Below are 21987 nucleotides of genomic sequence, written 5' to 3'. Positions count from 1 at the left end.
TTGAAAAATACCATACTGTACTCCATTTCATTTACCTCTCCACTGCCTCTTTCACTGTCTAAGCCCCTCCTGAACGTGTTGCCATTATCTGCCTCCATTGTCTTCCTGGACAGTCTGTTTAGTGGATTCTGTGTGAAGTACTTAAATATAACCTGCCAGTTCACCTTCCTTACTACTTTCCTGCAGAAGGTATTACCAATAGATTTTTAACAATTGCACAACTCAAATAAATTAGATGAATGTAATTCTCACCATTATCTAATATTTGCACCAAGTCACATGAATTTTATGTGTCAGTCGATACTACTGTACCTTAATTATACCAAAATGTCTTGAAATCTTGTTTGTCAATGCTTCAGCTGAATATGATGGTGTACCAATGCGATTTGAATTGGCCTGTCCAAATGACAAAGCTGAACACAGCACTATCTGTAAGAAGTGCATGGATTGTCACTAGTGCAATAAAGTAGTAGAACCTTTGCAAACACTTACTGGCAGACCTCTAGCGCCTGGAACCCCATTAGTGCCTGGTGGACCTGGAGCACCAATTAAACCTGGTCCACCAGGATTGCCTGGCATACCAGAAGAACCCTAAAATGTAAAGAAACCAGGAGTGAATGAAGTTTCTCGTCAAGGCCGTATTGCTGATTACATTTTTAAATCCTGCACACTGGACGTTGACTAAAAGTTGTCACAAGATTTGAAAACAGAACAGTTAAATTAAACTAAATTAAAGTAGACGGGTCATTGGAGGCTTTAGTCAGACCTTTGGAAATGTTTTCAATTTTTTTTTTCAATAGTGTCATACTTATTTATGCCGTCAAGGAACAAATAGTTCATATCAAACTGTTAAATGGCCTGGTATTCAATTAATAATATTTGTGTGATAGATGTAGAACAAATCAATGAGAGACGGCAACATTTATTTGATCCTGTACTCATCTTTAATTATGGCCTTACTTTACTGTATATGTACTATATTCTCACTATAAATGTATAAAGTGATACAGGAGATTTTGTTATAACTGACCGGTAAACCTCGAGTACCAGGTGATCCATCTTTTCCAGAATTCCCCTAAAATACAAATCAGCAACAGACCCTCAGATGCTATTTTCTGATTCAGCCGTCATTTATCAATTAGTTACTGAAAAGCAGATATAAGGAGTCTCAGAGAATAATTAGTTACATACAGGTATGCCTGGAGTTCCAGCAGAGCCCTGAAGACCTGGCTCACCCTTTCGTCCTGGAATACCATTAGAACCACGAGGACCTCGCTCACCAGATTCACCCTGCAAGGCACGTTATTAAAGGCAAAAAAATAGTTTGAGAACAGCGTGATCTATTGGATACATTAATCTTAATCAAAACTGCAAGACAAAAAGATAGTGATGCATTTTTTCTCTACATGTTCTGGAGCCAAAATACTTTGGGAGTTCCGCTGGTCTCCCGTTGTAACTCTGGCAGGAGACCAGTGCACCTGCTCAGAATACAGAGGCGCTGAAACTCTGCCATGTCCAAGAGTTCCCCCAGGGCCAAGTATGGGGCAGAACCTCCATTCCTTACTCAAGCATCTGTACTAGAAGGAGTGAGCCTGAATGCAGGTATTCATGATGCTCAGAGTTGCCATGCCATCAGCCTGCAGGGATCGATGTAAGATGTGAAAGGACCAGTAATATGGAGCAGAAACCAGTTCCGCCAGGATTCCATCCCATTTCCAGTGTTCCTTTAAATTCCAGTGGGGAGGGGGAAGAAGGTGGATCGTCTGCCCGCCACCCCCCACATCAAGGGGACATGTCTGGAGAATTCCAGGGCTTCCTCAAAAAATTCTACCCATTCTGTCCTTATAAGTCCTCACTGAAACACAGGCCAGCTAGCATGAGTATTGCTGAGACCCGATGAGAAGTCCCAGTAGCTCCCGGATAGGTTCAATAACGTTTAAAATGCCCAAACATGTCTTCCTGAGAAGCAAAAAATAAACTTACCTCCTGATTTTCTTTGGCCCAGGAAGGGCCTTGAACCCCCATGTTGGAGCTGCTGGGTGCTGCATCAACGGGTGCATTTGATGCGTCCACACCGATCAATTAAGTAACTGCAATATGGGTCTGCGTCCTCAACTCCAGGGGGACGGGGGTTGCATTGCACTGCACTTGCGCCAACCGAGGTATGCCCCGTGAATTTGGGAGCCCATGGGTCCATCTAGTCTACATTCCTACTGTCCTAACAATTGTAACCAAATCTATATTTTTCTTCAAGAACTTGTCCAATTTGACCTTGAAGAGATGTTAACTACTTGCACCTAAATTCCTCTCTTGGTAAGCTACTTCAAATAACTGACCATCTTCTCAGTGAAGTAATGCTACCTTTTGTCCCGCCAAAATCTATCTCTTTTCAGGTGTAAGCTTTGGCTTAATGGTAACCTCTCACCTCTGATGCAGAAGTTCATGGATTCAAGACAGAGATTTGAACACATAATCTACACTGACACTTCAGTGCAGCACTGAGAGACTGCTGCACTGTTGAAGGTGCTGTCGTTTGGATGAGACCTTAAACCAAGGCCCCATCTGCCCTCAGGCAGATGTAAAAGATTACTTGGCACTGTTCGAAGAAGAGCAGAGGCGTTCTCCCCGGTGCCCTAGCCAATATTTATCCCCCAACCAACATCACTAAAATAGATTACCTGGTCATTTATCGCATTACTGTTTAGGAGAACTTGCTATGCACAAATTGTATGCCATTACAACAGTCACTACACCTCAAAAGTACTTCATTGTTCATGAAAAGCGCTATATAAATGCAAGTTCCTTCTTTTCGCTTATATTCATGTCCTCTTGTTCTCTTATTCCACACCAAATCAAATATCCCAAATTGATCCTCCACATCCCTCAGCCTTATTAACTGGAATATTTCCTCAATCTTCTCCTCTCGAATGAGAAGAGTCTCAGTTTGGTGAGTCTGTACTGGGACAGATTCTAAGCACATCAATAATCTAAATCAGCTGAAAATCTGAACACATTCCAAGTAACCACGTCTGAGTATTTCTCAACTGTTTGAAGGTGTTACATTTACAATATCAAGCAAACCTGATAAATGCTTCATCGTCAACATACCTTAGATCCTGCAAGACCTGGAAAACCAGAGGTACCAGGGGAGCCAGGAGTGCCCTAATTGAAAAAAACAATACAATGTTTTATATGCATGTATATGAGTAAAATAAAGAGTATTTGACTTTAGAAAATGAAGAACACACATCAAGTAATACATTGCAGAAAACACAACTTCACTTACAGATGCACCATTTTTGCCAGGCTGACCATCATGACCACGAGCACCCTAAAAAAAAACATAGCTTCATGTTCAGAGACTGTTTTCTTTGGAAAATCTTAAGGATAAAATCAAATTTAAATACAACCAAATGAAATAATCATGTAGAAAATCAAAGAATTCAAATCACAAACATTATCAAAATGAAACATTATAAGGTTGCTCAAAATGTTAAATATCAATATTAAACTCTTATTAGCAGTTTCCAGGCCCCAGACCAATACCAACTCTTTACCGTTGCTATAATTATTATTTAGTGTGCCATCACTATAATGGAAAGCAGGATTCCTTTCATTTTATAATATGCAGTGTTGTCACTGATATTGTCTCGAGCAAAATACTGATTCCATAAGGTAGACATACTCTATTCAATAGGAATGGGTGGGTGTTAATGATTGCACTTACAGGTGTTCCAGGTGATCCATTATGCCCTCTCTCACCAGGGAAACCACGAGGACCCTAGTATACATGATGAACAGAAACAGTCATTTTACTGCATGAAATGAGAATCCATTCAACATTGCTTGCTGCTTCAAAAACAGACATTTGCATCTATAAAAATCAAAGCACATATATACAAATACAGTCAGCTGGTGATCCTCGCGGATGAACCGGAAAGAGGAAATCGATAAAGTAGCTGCGTGGACAAAGTGCCTATTTTGTTCTTTTATATCTTTTCCAGGGCAAATATAAGGGCTAATTCTCTGATTGGGCACCTTACTGAGAAGCAGCTTTCGCAGAAAGTGGTTGGTTGCGAGATTGCAGGCATGTAGCCCCGATGTTTTGCCATTTAAATTAATGGATGGAAAATCCAAGCACCTGCGAGTTTCAACCTGGGCTCCTTTCAAGCACTATTCCAACTAGAAATGCCCAATCAGGGAATCAGCCCTGTGGTTTCAATATATTGGCTATACAAAGCTTTGGAATAATCAGTCTAGATTTAACACAAACGGTTTTAACCACTTTGGGGAAACGGAGCCAATTTTTCAATGTGTAGCATCAGCAATGATCGAGGTCTACATCATTGGGCGAACAAGCCTTAGGCCTGTTACTTGCTTGAATTGCTCGGTGCATTATCATGCATCCAGGCACTGACATAGGAGTTGAAGGCAATCACATGTGTGATGCCATTACCTCATTAAGGTGCCAAAAAATACCCTAATGAAGTAATTACCCGATTATCCATAATCAGCATCTGAAATGCACCGTTGTCATCAAGTAATCATGTAAAATGGATGCTGTGTGGAAGGCATTTTGATGCTTGCTCTTGAAAGTGTTCTTTGCTTTCTGTCTATGGAAGTAGCTAATTGTTAGAGTTCAGAAGAATGAGAGGCGATCTTATTGAAACATATAAGATTGTGAAGGGGCTTGATCGGGTGGATGCGGTGAGGATGTTCCCAAGGATGGGTGAAACTAGAACTAGGGGGCATAATCTTAGAATAAGGGGCTGCTCCTTCAAAACTGAGATGAGGGGAAACTTCTTCACTCAGAGGGTGGTAGGTCTGTGGAATTTGCTGCCCCAGGAAGCTGTGGAAGCTACACCATTGAATAAATTTAAAACAGAAATAGACAGTTTCCTAGAAGTAAAGGGAATTAAGGGTTACGGGGAGCGGGCAGGAAATTGGACATGAATTTAGATTTGAGGTTAGGATCAGATCAGCCATGATCTTATTAAATGGCGGAGCAGGCTCGAAGGGCCGATTGGCCTACTCCTGCTCCTATTTCTTATGTTCTTATGTTAGAATCAGCATAGTTTAGCTATTTGTTTTAGTAATTTTTGAAGCAGGACTGTGTCTCCCTTTTGTAAATGGTTGTCAAATGCAATTTAATTTGGCAGTACTCCAATTTTAACCATGGGCATCCTATAAGTATACCATTGTATTCTCTAGTTGTAGTGAAGGAAGAAAAGGACCTGAGGATGTACCAGAGGGAGATATGTTTACACCTTAGAGAGACCTACTGCACCTGCCCTCTCCGAGCCACCCATGCATACAGATGGTCAACCAACTATGACATGGCAGAGGAAACCTGCCTTTGAAGTGAGACTTTAGAAGGGAAAAGCTACTACAATGCCCATCACAACTTAGACATTTTGTAAAATTGTTTACCATTCCGCCAGGCAAACCATTGCTCCCAGGAGGGCCAGCTTCACCCTGTTTTGGAATCAGATAAAAATGCATTAGAATAATTCTAGTGTCATCTAAACCTGTTGATAGGTAGTAACATTTGTTAAAAAAAAACATGAAACTACAATTATTGAGTTTTAAAAAAAATTATTGTCTAATAAACAAACAATCACCTTTGTACCCGGAACACCAGATTCACCATTAGTACCATCACGTCCATTGAAGCCCTATCAAAGACACAGATAATTAGACGGACTAATAAATGTATAATATTGATACAGTGCGACGATTAGTATGTGTTTTTAAAATAAATATATGTTAATAATGATGTTAAAATTAGTATTATCCTACTATAATAATGCAATTAAAGGACAAAGTAGATGAACAAAGATACTTACTCTGTGACCTTTCATTCCAGGCATACCAGACATACCAGGTCGACCAGGAACACCCTTTGAGAAAGTAAATGGCATTAATTCGTTGAATAAAGGCATTTTTCATTAATAATGTGCTGTGAGTAACAGGACCACAGTTTACCATTGCCAGTGATAGACAATAATATGAGCAAGGTGAACTCTGTGCCCCTGACCCAACTTCTTCTGGGTCCTGAGAATGGAGGTTGGTAGCATGGTAAACAAGCACCTCTACCTGGAGGGGGGAAGTCACCTTCATGGTGAGCACACCTTTACCAAAGCCCCATTCAGGAGCACTTAGATCGTATGTGGTCCTGTACATAGGATATCTAGAATTTAAGTTGGCTGGCACATTGGATGCTGCCCTGCAAAGATCCTATTACCATGTTAAATGCAGATCTCCATCAACTGGCTGATATGGAAATATTGGATTTGGATTGATGAAGGCTAGAAGGTATTAGAACATGCACTCATACATCTAGAGTTCATTGCACTCCAGTCACAGTAGTCAGTGAGGCAAGCAGATGATCTGAAGCTCTGCATGTCCAGCTGGTGGAACCACCATGGGATATGGTTTGTGTCCATGCTGTATTCAGGAGGATGATGGCATTGCGCTCACATATTTTGTGGTGAGCCCTGCTGCTCACGCTGAGCTTCTGAGACCTGCTGTCTGCCCAACAAGGGCTTAAACCTGCACATGTTACTCATACAATAACCAATTAGTGACTATGCTCCCTTGGCTATGGCCTCTTTGTGGTCCAGGTGGCTTAGGGTTGCCAACCTTCCAGGATTGCCCTGGAGTCTCCAGGAATTACAGATTAATTTCCTGGAACCTGCTGCAAGCAACGCAGGAGAAAAGTCATCGGGGCATTAAAAAAAAGGGTGCATTTTTCATTTTCTTTGAACACTTTTGTTCACTAATTATAAAAATATTGGAGCTGGGGAAAAAAGGCTGTATGTTCAATAGTCAATAATCATCAAATCAGTTAATAAAGAGTCTGATCACTTTTCAATTAACGTGGGAAGGTGGTGTCCTGTGAGGACGGACTTGTTGCGTGACCAATGGTGAATGTGAGGCCATTGGAGGTGGGAGGTCATGTGATGAAACTTTTAGGAATATGCCCAATCAGCATTGGCAACCCCAGGTGGCTCCAAGATGATATGGCTGGTGATAGAAGTTCTCTCTGGCAGATTCTGTACAATAGCCTAGTGGTTATGGTACTGGACTGACAACCCAGAGGTCATAAGTTGAAATGTCACCATGGCAAGTTGTGAAACTAAATCCAATAAATCTTGGAAACAGATCCGGCCTACACTATGAGGTTGACTCTTAATGCCCACTGTAGAGTCCTAGCAAATCATCAGACAATTGCTACAAAGTTCAAGAAGTAGATGAGAATTGAAAAGATCTACTAGCAATGACCCAGGAATTGTATTGCTATAAGACTATGGCAGTCTCAGCTCAGTCACCCCTCAAAGACCTCCTCACTAACATCTGGAAGCTGGTGCTGAAGTTGGGAGTACTGTCCCACAAACTAGTTAAGTAACAGCCTGACATAATCATAGAATCATATCAATCAGCCAACATCCAAAACTGAGTACATCCTGTCCCACTGGCAAGATAGACCTATACAGTGATTTTGGCCTGGATGTCCCCAACATTGACCCTGGAACCCATGAAGGCTCATGGTTTAACTTCAAACAAGACCAAAGGAACCTGATTACCACCTTCTGCCACCCCAACTGATGAATCTCTACTCCTCCATGTTGAACATCACTTGGAGAAAGCACCGAGGGAAGCAAGGGCACAGAATGTGGGAAGGTTTCAATGTGCACAACCAAGAGTGACTCATAGTACCACCACTGACCAAGCCAGCCAAACCCTTAAAAACAAAGCTGCCATACTGTGCCCATGTCAGGTGAACCAACATAAGGAAGTAACCTACTCGACTTCAACCAACTTCCGTGTCTTGGACACATCTGTTCATAATAGCATTGGCAGAATTGGCAGAAGTGACCACTCACAGTCCTTGAGAAGATAAAGTCTCATCTCCAACGTGAGGGCACCCTCCATTGTGTAGTATGGTACTACCACTGTGCTAAGTGGGACAGACTAAGGACAGATCTAGCAGCCCGAAACCGGGTATCGTGAGGCACTGTTGGTCATCAGTAGCAGGGGAATTGTATACTGCCAAAATCTGTAACCACATGGCCTGGTACATTCCTTATTCCTTGATCACTATCAAACCAGGAGACCAACCCTAGTTCCAATGCAGAGACTAGAAGGGCATGACAGGAGCAGCACCAGGTGTATCTTAGTGAAGTTAATACACCGGGCTACCTCAATGCTAAACAGGCTATAGACAGAGCTAAGCAGTCCCACAATCGACAGATGAGAGTAAAGCTCTGTAGCCCTACCACATCTAGTCGATAATGGTGGTGGACTTAGCTTGGAGACTCTCTTAAACAAGATGACGGGTTTCTAAGAGCGTCTGCCATCTATCTGACCAAAAACAAACAATTGGTTCATTCAGTCTTGTGCTCACTCTGTGTTTATTTACTTCACTGCTCTACTTATTTAAATCATGTAGCAAAGAGAAATTGTATGCTCATCTGCAGCTACAATCATTATATTCATTTTCTACTTTAACTTTACTTACCGGAAGCCCTTGTACTCCACGATCACCCGTTCTTCCTTGGCTGCCAGTTGCACCCTAATTTTAAACATTATAAAATCAGTAGTTCTGTCGAAACTTAACACTATATCGATGCATTAACACCCAAATCAGTGATACAAAGAGAAAATTTTATTTTAACTTGTATACAAGGGAAGAGCACCTCAAAACAATGGTTGAAGGTACAGCTTCTTCGAGTCAGTGAAACAGCTCATGTTTATACAGTTCAATAAAAACGCCCATCTGCTACAGAATATGGGCGTACACATACATTCTTTATTGGCTCAGGTAGTTGGTTAATCAAGTAGTGAGCCTGCCCCCCCGAACGTCCATAGCCCTTTATTACTTTGGCACGTAGGCCTGAGCATTCCCATCCTCCCCACATTTCTGTCCTGGTTATCAGTAGGGCTGAAGTCAGTCTCAAGGTCACATGGCCTTTCAAGAAACTGTATTCTCATTATATTTTTGTAGTCAGCAATACCCTTATCTGCTAGGGGGGCGCCAGACGGTACTAAGCACCTGCTCAGCTAACTTAATTATCAACATACCAAGGCTTAAACGTAATTACACAATTGTGCTTCTCTGTGTGCTGTAGCTAACCTATTATGTGGGATAATAAAGAGTTAATATGGTCAAGTATCCCTTCATGCATTTCCACAGTTCCTACTGCAGATAATGTAAAGGTTATAGTGAAATGTTGAGATAGCATAATGTAAGAATCTGCTGAATTGTCCACATTGCTTGGAGAACATTTTTTTTTAGTTGTGTGGTGATGACATCAGCAGTTTGAAGACAGATTTTGAACTTCAAGGCAGAAAATAACAAAGAATAAGAAGTTCTTTGGGCAATACAATGGGGGTTGAAATTGGGCTTACAGCAAATTGGCAGCTTGTTTTACACCACAATTAATGTTCTTTTTCATTGACTTCACTTGAAAAGAAAATTGGGCACGTTGTAAAATGGGCTGCCAATTGCTAGGAGTCCATTTTGCACGACTTGCGAAGAGCAGTTTCACCCTCAATAATTCAAATTTGAAGCACACAATTTAGAAGAAATATGAAAATTGTGGGAAAATAATGAATCAGGTAGGACAGGGATGAAACTGTTATGAAATTAGAATATCTGTATCTAACAGAATTTAAAGAACCAAAAATGCCTTGTGGAAGTTACCTAATAAAAAGAGCAATAAACCTAGATCCCCCAATGAGCCAAGGTAATAATTTAAACCAATAGTCAGGGGACCATAAAAGCTCTGAAGCATTCAAACACAGAGATGTTCCTAAGGATAAACATGCATCTATTCAGTTCCTGAGGAAGGCCTCGTTAACACCAAATGGATGTGCTGGAGTAATGAATAAAACAGAATTATCCAAAATGTTGATCTCTTGGGTTGGTTAGATGCCTACCAAAGGGCCTTACAGATCACAAATAAATGTTTCCTCAATACTTCCAGTAATTTTCATATATATATCAAACTGCCAATCGTAACAGATTTTAGTGTTCTGAGTTAGAATTCATCCACTATCAAACAGCATTAAGAACCGCCACACAAAGCAAGCAGAACATACCAGCAAGGAAGAATTGTAAGTGCAAATAGAAATGAGTCATGGACTTTCAGATTGCCACGTAGGGCTCAAGGGCTGTAGTTGGGAAACTGCAAGAGTAAAGGGCTTCTTCCCCTCCCCCTTTAATGGCGGCTTTATAGCCATAGCTAAAATTTTGCAGGATGGAGCTAGTCAACCAATGTATAGTTATGTTATCAGTAGTGAGTGGGGGTCCATATAGTTGGTGCTAAGAAAATTATTAATAACTTATAAAAGACAAAAGGGTGAATTTTAGCTCTCGGGCGGGTGGGAAGCCGATGGGATGTATGGACCTCCCAGTTCAGAGCTTCATTGGGAGGACTGATCCACTTTAATGGCCTGGCCTCATTAACATTCCATTGACTAGCTGCCCATCTGAAATGGGCATCCAGTGGCAGCTCACAAGCTTTTGGTCTGCGATGATGGGTTGGCCCAGAAGCCGCAGAGTTTGCAGTCAGGTAAGTCTGGGGGGGGGGGGGGGGAGGGAGTGGGGGAGCAAGGTTCGGGAGTGTTTCAGTGGTCAAAAGGGGAGGGGGTCACCAGGGGAGCAGCAATGGCCCAAACTTTCTTTGTGAGGCCCAAATGGGGCACTCCTACTCCTTGGCCCCACAAAGATAAGTTTTAAACTTACCGGACAAGTTTTATTGAACGAAGCGTCTGCAGCAGATGCTCCACTCTGTAGGCCATTAAAATGGCTTTGGGGTCCTAATGACATCATAGCACCAAGATTTACATTTATTCAGGAGGCTTCCACTTGAGTCAGGCAGATATCTCAACAATCCCAAGAAAACAGCAGCATTAAAATGGTCACAGGCAGGAAAAGAGCAGTAGGTGGACTGCTTGAATTTTAACTCCTGTTCCACCTGGTTTCTGCTTGGTGCAGAGAGTTAAAATTCCCCCTAAAGTGTTTGGATAAGGTGGGTTGAAAAAGAAATATTCCAATCTTGGGGAAAAAACATCATGACAGGTAAAATGGTCTTCAGAATTCTTTTGGTCGTGCGGGTGTAAAGCCAAGAGCAGTTTTGACTCAGAAGTAAGGCAAGTAGATAGACTATGTGTAGAGCAGGAGGAAACAAAACCACCTTAGATGAAAGAAAGAAAAAGTAAGCAAAAAACAAAAAAAAGAGAAAGAAAGTGAGAGAGAAAAAACATGGAGATCTGATTATTAGAGATTAGAACATTTGTGGAGAAGTTAGTCTGTCAAAGCAAATGGTTGGCATGAACCATTTTAGAATCCGATTGTTTCAGAGATTGAATCAGATTCCCTCAGAATGTAAATTCTTTGAGACAGTTCAATTCACATGCAGTTTAACTCAGGTTAGTTGAGAAAGGACTCATTGGATAAAGAAAAAGCTAACCAATTAATATCATAAGTTACACAGATAAGACAATTGAAAGCAACAGTTTAAGTACTTAAAGGCATTAACCAGATGGAGGTAAAAATGTTTGCAGGCAAGCATAAAATTGCAGGTGATTTGCTGGAGGCATAATCTGAATGCTAAAACCAACATTGGAGAGGAAAACATAATCAGTTCTCTGTAAAGGAACATCATTCTGTTCCCAAGCTACAACCTGAATAAAGATGACTGAGAGCCGATTGATATTTGTTGCTTTGTTTTTTACCTGCAGACTTTAGCTATGTTAATTTGACCCAGCTAAGACTGTGCCAAGATACAAACTATAATAACATTTACATTTGTGTACATTTAACCAAGTGTAAATACTAAAGTAAGCAGTTGTCAGCAGCATTAATCATGATTTGTTCAGCATTTGATATTGTACGGTTTGGTAAGAGTTAAATGATTTTCACCGCCACAATTTATAGTGATTGATCAAGTCAAGTTTCATTATTATTACTACACGGGATTTCAGGATGTTTTCACCAAATGTTTTAGGAATGACAGTCCATAATTCCATTTTTCTGAAAAGCAAAACAGTGGTCATGATCATTTTAGCCGGTGCTTAATTTTGCTGATAACAAAACTGTGGCTTCATTAATGCTAATCAAATTGGTTTATGTAGAATTAGAAATGAGCTAAACATAGTAAAAGCTTAAATGGTAAATTTCATCTCAATTATTTTCTAAATGATTACAGGTATCATTCAGTCCTTCTTTCCATTACAAGTTTTGGTAAATGCTGACCAAAGTATGAACACAAAGTGAACTGAAATGGATGATTTCATTTACGACTACCTCAATTTGAGTAATTCACGCTGCTTTGAGCTTAGATGTGATTCAGCCTTTAGAAGAAAAAATTGCCAACAAAAATTAAATGATTTGGTGAATAATAGCAGACAAGGTACTTACATCTTTTCCGTGTGGTCCGGGTGGACCCATTGCACCAGGAGGACCTGATGGACCCTGTAATGGGAAAAATTCCATTCATATTTCTATCACGATTGATGTACAGGTACTTCGTATTTTATACTAGCTCATAAATCTACGATATCAGAGGTAGAGCATAGGAACATGGGAACAGGAGTAGGCCATCAACCCAGTTTTGCCATTCAATTAGATCATGGCTGATCTGTATCTTCACTCCATCTACCCACCTTGGTTTCATATCCCTTAATACCCTTGCTCTTCAAAAATCTATCAATCTCAGTTTTGAAATTTTCAATTGACCTAGCCTCATCAGCTTTTTGGTGGAGAGAGTTCCAGATTTCCACTACCCTTTGCATGAAGAAGTGCTACCTGACATCACCCCTGAACGGCCGAGCCCTAATTTTGAGGTTATGCCCCCTTGATCTGGACTCCCCCACCAGAGGAAATAGTTTCTCTCTATCTACCAAATTCTTTAATTATCTTAAACACCTCAATTAGATCACCCCTTAATCTCCTATACTCAAGGGAATACAAGTCTACCCTATCCAAACTGTCCTCATAATTTAACCCTTTTAGCCCCAGTATCATTCTGGTTAGTCATGTTAGAAAATATATAAAGAAAGAAAAATCAGCTGGAGATGATGGTGTTCCAGCAGAGATGCTGCACAATATGGGAAATTGGTGCATAGAAAATGAGCCAACTTTGTCATGTGATCCATACCTCTGTATCTATGACACTGCCCAAAAAATTCAAAGTGTACAGAATGTAAAAAGGATAGAATCATCAGTCTCATAAGTTACGCTGCTAAAAATCATACGAAAAAGAATAAAAAGGAATTAATTGAGGAACAATTTGATTTTAGAAGCAGTAAAGCAACAAATGAATTGTTTAAGAATGATTTATGGGTAAGCAATAGCAAGGGAAAGGTAAGTACCCATTCTGTGAAGTAGCATTTTTGCCCTTTGCTAATATTTCATTTTAATCATAACAACAACAAATATAAAAATGCCCAATTATTTGACATTTATTTTGAGGTTCAATAAGATTATAGGACCAATTTGGTGAAATTATGGTAAAATGGTTGGGAACTTCATCCCCTGGGAACAGATATTGGGAAGTCACAGTTATGCTCCCCAAAAGTTTCCATCCATTTTAAATAGTCAGAAAATTGCAGGCAATGCACGAGTGATATCTCAATATTTGCTTCTGGCAGATGAGGCACATTACTGGAAGTGCAATTTTGAGTACAATTGAAAAGTACAAAATTTCAATCATGCCCTTATACTGGATATTTCTTCAACATTTAGAAAAGTCAATTTTCCTGCCAACGTGAAGACCATCAAACAGGGTTTTCTTGCTCTAATGACATTAACTGGGTATTACTCGGATTGGAGAAGTGTTGGAAGTGGTGTTCCTGAGGGGTCAGTACTGGGTCCACTTTTGTTCTCAGTATATAGCACATAGACTTGAAATTTTCTAATGACACAAAAATAGGGGATTTGGCAAATAACGAGAAGGGCCATAAAAGATTTGGGAAGGCTAATTCAATCGGCAGACAGGTGGTAGATACAACTTAATGTGGATAAGTGTGAGGTAGTACATTTTGGGAAGAAAAACAAGGAATGGGAGGATACATGTGAAATATGTTGAAGGGTGTAAATGAACAGAGAGGCCTAAGGGTTTGAAAAGGAATACGCAGACAGATAAAGCCATAAAAAAGCCAACAACATTTTGATTTTATAAATAGGGGCATTTACTACTAAAGTAAAGATGGAACAATAAATGTACATTAGTTAGGCCACAGTTAGAATGCTGTTTTGGGAGTCCTGTTATAGAAAGGGTAGTAATGCCAGAGAGAGCTTATAGCGTAGATTCTGAATGTGTGGGATCTGGTTTTGAGCCAAATTATTGCCACTTTTGCTTACAGAACAGTTAATGCACTTCAAAGTAATTAATTTGAAACATTTCTGAGATGTGAAAAAGTGCTACATAAATGCACATCTTTCCTTATACTACGATTTTCACATTGACGCAAAGACATTTTGGAAGTGCATCAATGCAAACCTGAAAGTGAAATTCAAGTCCTATTTGGACTCCTGAGCAACTTAAAGCCAGGAGGTGGTCTATTACCATTTGGGCTTCACAACAGGTATAGTGCATCTTCATCCTGTAGGCAAAGCCACAGTTCAAAAGTGCCCCAAGAGGTCCATTCGACTAAATACATACAACGCAGAGTTTACTCCTCACTGGACAGAGTACGAATTGCAGTGTGGCCTGCTGACTCTGCATCACTCTATGCAGAAACCAGTCTCAGATGGTATTTATAGTATTAATGGCACCTTTAGCCCACTTCTCATTTTGCTGTCCTGAAGTTACAAAAACTTAAAACTGTTATATGTAAAATATTTGCTCACATTATGTAAAAAGCTTTGTGGTGTAATTTCAGGCATTAGAAAATTCAGAATTTTAACCTAAAAGCTTTAAAGGGACAGTATCTTTATGAGCACATAGATATGTACTACCACTATGCCAGGAAGAATAAAGTAATAAATTTGAAGAAAATATTTACTTCAAATATCAAAATAAGTTGAATTCAGTCGTAAACGGAGCTGTTTTTCAACATTCAACACAATATCCAGTTTCACATTTACAGTACCAAGTATACTAGCTGTAGATCTTGGTTAAGATACTCACTCTGGAGCCAGGTGATCCAGTCTCACCAATTGAGCCTATGTAACCAGGAGAACCCTAGGAGCAATCAAAATTTACATATTTTACAACAATGTAAAAGATCGATATCTCTTCTGAATAAAAGTATGTGCGCAATGTCATTTATAGTGCATTTTACAATTCAGCTAAAGGCTTGTAATTACTTTCTTGAATAATTAGATCCATATCAATGAGCAATTACAATTTAGGATATACTTCGATGATTTTTATAGGCAAAGCATCAACATTTTGACAAGACAGAACATCACGAGAAAGTTGCTCATCTAAATCATTCCGCACACTTTATCAAGCAGAAAAAAATTGGTAACTGCGTATTAGAACCTGTGTTCAATTGAAAAGATTTTTGCAAAACACTTATCAGTTATTTGAAAATTTATTACATCACTGATAATTTGTAATGATCATACACATTGAAAAAGTAACAAATTTGTTACTGCAATAAAAGCTTTCTATATATGAGATTTTCTTTTTAACGTGGCTAATACTATTTCCAAAGTTTATCTTTGTTAAACTTAACTGAACCAATTCTGATTTCAGTCAAGCCTGCGTGCTATCCCATTTTTAACATGATTATAATCACAATCATGAAAAATTTATTGGCCCAAAAGAGTTTACAGCTTTGATCAAGGTATCAAATGTGAGCCTGGAAATTACTGTGATTTTATTGTACAAACACTTAGCACACTTATATCAGATTGGTCTCTCCGTTACATTAACTGAGATGTTAGCCCATTTATTTGGAATGTGCTTCTGTTAAAATAGTGGAGAGGAATTTGATGTAACTGCATTCATATTGCAATACTCAGGTGATTTCTTTTCATGCACATGGACACATACTTGTTGAAAAATATCCACAATTTGTGTCCATGTGCATAAAAATTTGTTTTTACATCAGGTATTAAGCCCTGCAAGCGAATTTGCTCAATCCCATTACTATTTTTTTGTAAAGCACTTAAATTTCGCAAAGAAAGTGTGAAGAGAAATAAGCCAGAAGTTGCATAGTGGAGACAGGGTGATGGATAAATATTCTGGAGATTTGCTCCAATAACTTTGGGGAACTGAGGAGTAGTTATGCAGAATTTTCCCTCAGTAGATTGAATGGGTGATGTAGAATCGATGCTTGGATACGTTATATATAATCTGTGAATGGACTGAGCTTCATAGCCAAATGGCATTTCCTAAGATTATGAAAGAAAGTGTCAACCTTGGCTCAGAGGGAGCACTCTTGCCTCTGAATCAGAAGGTTGTGGGCTCATAGCGCCACTCTAGATACTTGATCACACAATCTAGAAATTAGGGAGTGCTGCACCGTCAGAAGTGCCAACTTTCGGATGAGACGTTAAATTGAGGCTTTGTCTGCTCTCACAGGTGGGCACTATTTGGAGAAGATAGGCAGGAGGGGTGGGTCTCCTAGAGTCCTAGACAATATTACCTTGTCATTTATCTCACTACTGTTTGTGGGACCTTGCTGTGTGTAAATTGGTTGTCTATATTACAACAGTGACTACACCTCAAAAGTACTTAATTGGCTGTGAGCTGCTTTGGGATGTCCTGAAGTCATCAAACAGACCATATAAATACAAGTTCTTTCTTATTCCAGACTTGACGTTGTCATGGAGAACGTACATAATGACAATATACAAAGGTACCTTTGTTCATCGGTAAAGGGACAGTCACTACTATTTTGAAGTAATATGAATTTTGTTCACCTGTCTCATTCAGTGAAGATATAAATATATGCTTCTGGTGATTTATCAATAACTATAGTCTGTTGTTTTTAATGTGTGTCTCATTTGAGATCCTGAAGCACACATTGAAAACAGCAGAATATATTTTTTGATAAATCACAAAGAATGTACTTATACCTTCACTGAATGAAACACATAAACAGCAATTTGTGGTACACATTAATACTGTGAACAGAGACACCACTAGCTCGGTTCTGAACAGTGACATTTACTGCTAAGATGCGGAAATGCCGGTGATGGACTGGGGTTGACAAATGTAAGGAATCTTACAACACCAGGTTATAGTCCAACAGTCCCACACTCACCTGACGAAGGAGAAAGCCTCCGAAATCTTGTGATTTTCAAATAAAACAGTTGGACTATGACCTGGTATTGTAAGATTCCTTACATTTACTGCTAAAATCTGGCTTATAAACCATAACTCTGTACATCCCTAATTTGATGTTTATGACAATGAATAATAGCATGTAGAGGACATGAAGTCATGCAGACAGCTTTGATTTATAAACTGAATTTTATAATAATGGCAAGCAGTTTCCATTGCAACTTTTAGAAGGGGAAACAAAAATCTGTATCCTGAAAAATGATATTTACCTCACTTTATTTAAAAGTTCCTGAATTTATTTCTATTTAAAGCACTAATTTCAAAGGCAGCATAAGGCCTTCAGTATACTGCACTGCAGGAGGTTGAGAAAATTAAGCTTTGGTCTGTGTTCTCACTACTGCACAGTTTACTGAGATACAGTAAATGTGCATTTTTAAATAAAGTGAAATGCATTTGGCCTCCAATTTTGCACAGTGCATCACTTTAATTCCATTGACATTGCATGCCTGATTGTTATGTGAGGACCAATGACAGCTGTGGAAGCATTTGGAAAATGGCTTTTTAATGTTTTGTAATTGTTTTTAAACTATCCATTTTATCCACTAAAACATTTGTTTCAAATTATTGTAATCCCCTACCTCGATGAGAAAACATGCAAACATGAAAAGAAAAAGCAAATAGCAAATATAAGCAGATACTTACAGGTTGTCCAACTGAGCCAGGTGGACCTCTGGGTCCTTGGGGGCCCTAAGATATTACAGAATTATTAATCGGCGTCATTTTGAAATTAAAGCTAAATAGTTTATGTAGCTTGCTTTTATGCATGCATAATATATTTACATAACGTAAACACCAAAAGAAAATCATCTTACTGGAACACCAGTTATGACTGGACCAGGACCATAACCGCCTTGTTTGCCACTCCAACCTACTTTAGAATCATAACCACCAGTAATTTGATGATTATAGGTCTAGAAAGAAGAATAAAATTGAATGTTTTTTGGATCACAAACTCAGAACCTTTTTTAAGCATTCACAAAACAGAAATGAATAAAACTATAAGATTTGCTCTGATTAATTAACAGAAATGTTTTGTCTAAGCACATTTTTTTTAGTTACTGGTGGAACGATGTCATGGAAAATCATTTGGTAAACTTTTTTTGCTTGGCAAGAGAGAAGAATGACAAGAGCTCTCTATCATTTTCATCATGATGATACAGCATGGTGAACTCTGATATTGTTCACATCATTGTTTGTAGACAAAAGAAGTAGAGTGCTCTGATATTTTTCCACTTGTAGAGAAACTTTAATTAAGTAGAAAAGGTCTCATATGTTGGAAAGCAACATCATTGATAAACCAGCTCTGATCTCATTGCAGCAATACATATTATAAAGCATTACTAAATGTGTCAGGTATTCTACCATCAACACAAATCTCTAATCTGTATATATTAGGAAAAAATGCTCCAAGTTATTGACACACATCTGAAGAATACAGATGCCATAAGAAATAAAGCAGATCTAGAAGCATTATCAACTGTAATTTTTTGAGGAAATTAATATTAGATAAGAGGAATCCAGCAGATAGAAAAAAAAGATGGGGTATATCTCAAAGGTAAAATCAAAACAAGTTATTTTAATTTTACAGAGCTCATTGATGATACCATATTGATAAAACTGTATTCAGACTGAACATTGTGACTTCAAAGCCAAATAGTTTCATTGAAAAAGGTTCAGACAAGAATGAAAAAGATACTCCCAGAATATAGGACTCTAAGGGAGCTAAACTGAGCCGTGTAGCGCTGTGAGCCGGACGCCATCTTGGTATAGGAGTTAGCGCAAGTACCGAACACTGGAAGCCTGTAAAATAGGGAGAAATTGCGCACAATCATTGTGCATCGCTGATTTAAAATGATAGAAACCATTTTGGACCTTAACACACAGTTTTAACCCCGACCATCTGAATGTGTCTTATAGTGCCTGAAGGACCCCCCCACCAGCGCTATTTAAAGGGGCCATGCAAGTGTTGCAGGTTAGTTGCTGGATTATTGCTTCTGGCTGCTGGAGGAGTAGGAAATGTTTTATGAAGCTCCCTATTCTTACTGAGAGTTCCTAGACTACATTTGAGAGTGCTTTGACAGGTACTGCCTTACAGTTTGGAAAGTTAAAACCGTGGTTGAACAACATTCCTGCCAACCATGGGCGGTCTGTTAGGGCTCCCGCTGGGCAATGATTATGACTTGGGAGCATGCAGAGAGGCCATGCATAGCAGGTCAAGCTGCGAGGAGACGGAGGACGAGGAGGCGCAGGGCACTGAGCAGGAGGCCCTACCCAATGAGGGCCTTCCGGGACCGATTCTCTTACCTCAACATGACCGAGGAGGATTCATCAAGAAAGCCGTGACCGAGATCTGTCAACTGGTGTGGCTACAACTGCAGCCTCAGAGCAGGGTAAGGGCAGCATTGCCTGTGGCTGTGAAGGTCACCATGGCACTGAATTTCTATGGCTCAGGAACATTTCAGGCCTCTGCTGGCGACATGTGCAACATCTCACAGTATGCAGTGCACTGCTGCATAAGGGAGGTCACAGATGCACTGTACCAGATGAGGAACAGGTTCATCACCTTCCCTCTCCACAGAGACAAGCAGAGCAAGCGAGCATGGGGGCTCGCCTGCATTGCTGGCTTCCCCATGGCGCAGGGTGCCATTGACTGTACGCATATTGCCCTGCATGCCCCGCACATCAACTCAGCCGTCTTCATCAACCGAAAGGACTTCCATTCTCTCAACGTGCAGCTGGTGTGCGACCACATGCATCAAATCATGGAGGTCGATGTCCGCTACCCTGGGAGCAGTCACGACGCCTTCGTCATGCGGCAGTCCAACGTGCCAGCTATCTTTCATCTGACTCAGCAAGTCAAAGGCTGGCTACTGGGCGACAAGGGCTATCCCTTCACACCGTGGCTCATGACACTGGTCAGGAATCCATGCACATGTGCACAGCAGGCCTATAATGAGAGCCATGCTGCCACACGCAAATCGTGGAGCACACCATAGGCCGCCTGAAACAACGCTTCCGCTGCCTGGACCAGTCTGGAGGAGCCCTGCAGTACTCCCCTGAGTGGGTGGGCAGATTTGTGGTGGTATGCTGCAAGCTGCACAACCTCGCCATCATGAGGGACCAGCTTTTGCCACCAATGATTGGAGAAGACCCTGAGCCTGAGGTGGAGGAGGAAGAGGCTGAGGAGGAAGAGGAGGGGGTGGAACCGGAAGAGGAAGTGGATGGAGACGCAAGGGTGCAACAGGAACCACATGCCTTGTCTGCAAGGACTCTGTGTGCTCGCCTGATCCGTGCCTGCTATCAATAATTTGAACTACATCCCCCAACTCACCAACAGTCCTACACTCCTCACCTTTCCGCTCACACAAGACAATCAAATCGCCCTCCATCTGATTACAATTGGTTTCCTTCTCAGCTCATTGCATTATTAAAAACCACCACTAAATGCAAAATCGAAGTCTCATTTATCAATGAATAAATGAAATTATGCAAACATAACAGAGCTATTCACCCTTGTGCATTCCCTTAGTGCCTTTTGTTCGTGTACCTTTATCTATCCTAGTGCTCCTACGAGGTGCTTCCTCAGTGGATGGACAATGACTGGCATTTAATGGAGGAGCATGCAGATGGCATTGGAGGATGACCTCGAGCAGCTCTGGGCCGGGAGGGCCCGGCTTCAGACTGCACCATCGCAGCATGAGCTGCAGCAGTCTGGCCTAGCTGGCCGATAGGCAACAACAGAGCCACTGGCGGAGTGGCAGGGGTGGGAACAGGAAGGCTGTCGTTCTGAGAGAGAACAGCAGATCTGACTGCCATGGCGCCACTGCCACTCTCCCGGGGCGGCGCCTCAGCAATCCTGGTGATCGGCTGGAAAACAGATTGCTGGAGTACTGTGATGCCCTGGAAGCCCTGTTCCACAGTGGTCCCCAGACCCACGATAGCAGCAGTCTGAGCTTCCAAGGCAGCAGTCAGACCTTGGATGGCAGATGTTTGTGCTGCAATGGAAGCTGTGACATCAGTCATCAGACACTGCAACATGGTGGGTTCCACAGGTGTGCTGATGGAGGTGTCCACCCGTTCCATGTGGGAAAGGATGGGCTCCAAGCTCTGCACAAAGCCCTGTGCCAAGTTGGAGCTGGACTCCTCCATGCCCTTTCTCATTGTGCACAGGCTTTCCGGTGCCCCAAGCATTTGGTGGTGTACGCCCATCAGTCGTCTTCTGTATCCTGGCCCATCGAAGTCATCATCTGACTCCTCTGCATCAGAACTAGTGAGCGACCTCACCCTCCGGTGAGCTGGCACCTGTGGTATCCATTCCCTCCGCCCCGGCTCCTGCGCACTTGTGCTCGGTGTCTCACCACGTGCAGATCCCTCCTCTAACCTAAAGGACGTGCAGTGTCAGTCTCTGAGCTGGAGGAAGCAAGTGTCAGATCAAGTGACGGTGTGGCTTCAGTGCCCCCCCCCCCTCCTCAGACAGTGCCACTACGTGTTCTTGGATATCTGCAATGACAAAGGGAAACAGGTTGAGCTGTGGAGTGGGGAAAGGAGCAAGTAAGACATACGTGCTGACAGCATCTGCAGCACGTGAGTCAGAAAAGATTATGGGAGGAGGGAGATGTGGAAAAGAGAAGGAGCATTGGATATGCAGACGGCCCGCCCAATGATCCGAAGCACTGTC

The 21987-nt window shown here is 41.0% G+C and overlaps 1 protein-coding gene across 2 annotated transcripts in view; it reads right to left on the bottom strand.

Moving 5' to 3' along the window:
• LOC137323781 (collagen alpha-1(III) chain-like) overlaps nt 1-21987 on the bottom strand; it is a 147941-nt gene that overhangs the window by 86735 nt on the left and 39219 nt on the right. For both annotated transcript variants that reach the window (XR_010963444.1, XM_067987704.1), the window contains exons 5-18: nt 18122-18220; nt 17952-17996; nt 15141-15194; nt 12428-12481; nt 8522-8575; nt 5847-5900; nt 5622-5675; nt 5431-5475; nt 3728-3781; nt 3287-3331; nt 3109-3162; nt 1192-1290; nt 1031-1075; nt 493-591 (exon numbers count right to left, since the gene is read on the bottom strand). Coding sequence is in view for 1 of the 2 variants with exons in the window: in XM_067987704.1 (XP_067843805.1) it covers nt 493-591; nt 1031-1075; nt 1192-1290; nt 3109-3162; nt 3287-3331; nt 3728-3781; nt 5431-5475; nt 5622-5675; nt 5847-5900; nt 8522-8575; nt 12428-12481; nt 15141-15194; nt 17952-17996; nt 18122-18220 (855 nt within the window). In the remaining variant the exon portion in view is untranslated. The remainder of the gene's footprint in view (nt 1-492; nt 592-1030; nt 1076-1191; nt 1291-3108; nt 3163-3286; nt 3332-3727; nt 3782-5430; nt 5476-5621; nt 5676-5846; nt 5901-8521; nt 8576-12427; nt 12482-15140; nt 15195-17951; nt 17997-18121; nt 18221-21987) is intronic.

Source organism: Heptranchias perlo, chromosome 7 (genome assembly GCF_035084215.1).
Source record: "Heptranchias perlo isolate sHepPer1 chromosome 7, sHepPer1.hap1, whole genome shotgun sequence".
Classification (NCBI taxonomy): domain Eukaryota; kingdom Metazoa; phylum Chordata; class Chondrichthyes; order Hexanchiformes; family Hexanchidae; genus Heptranchias; species Heptranchias perlo.
This window is presented reverse-complemented; position numbering and strand designations above follow the sequence as displayed.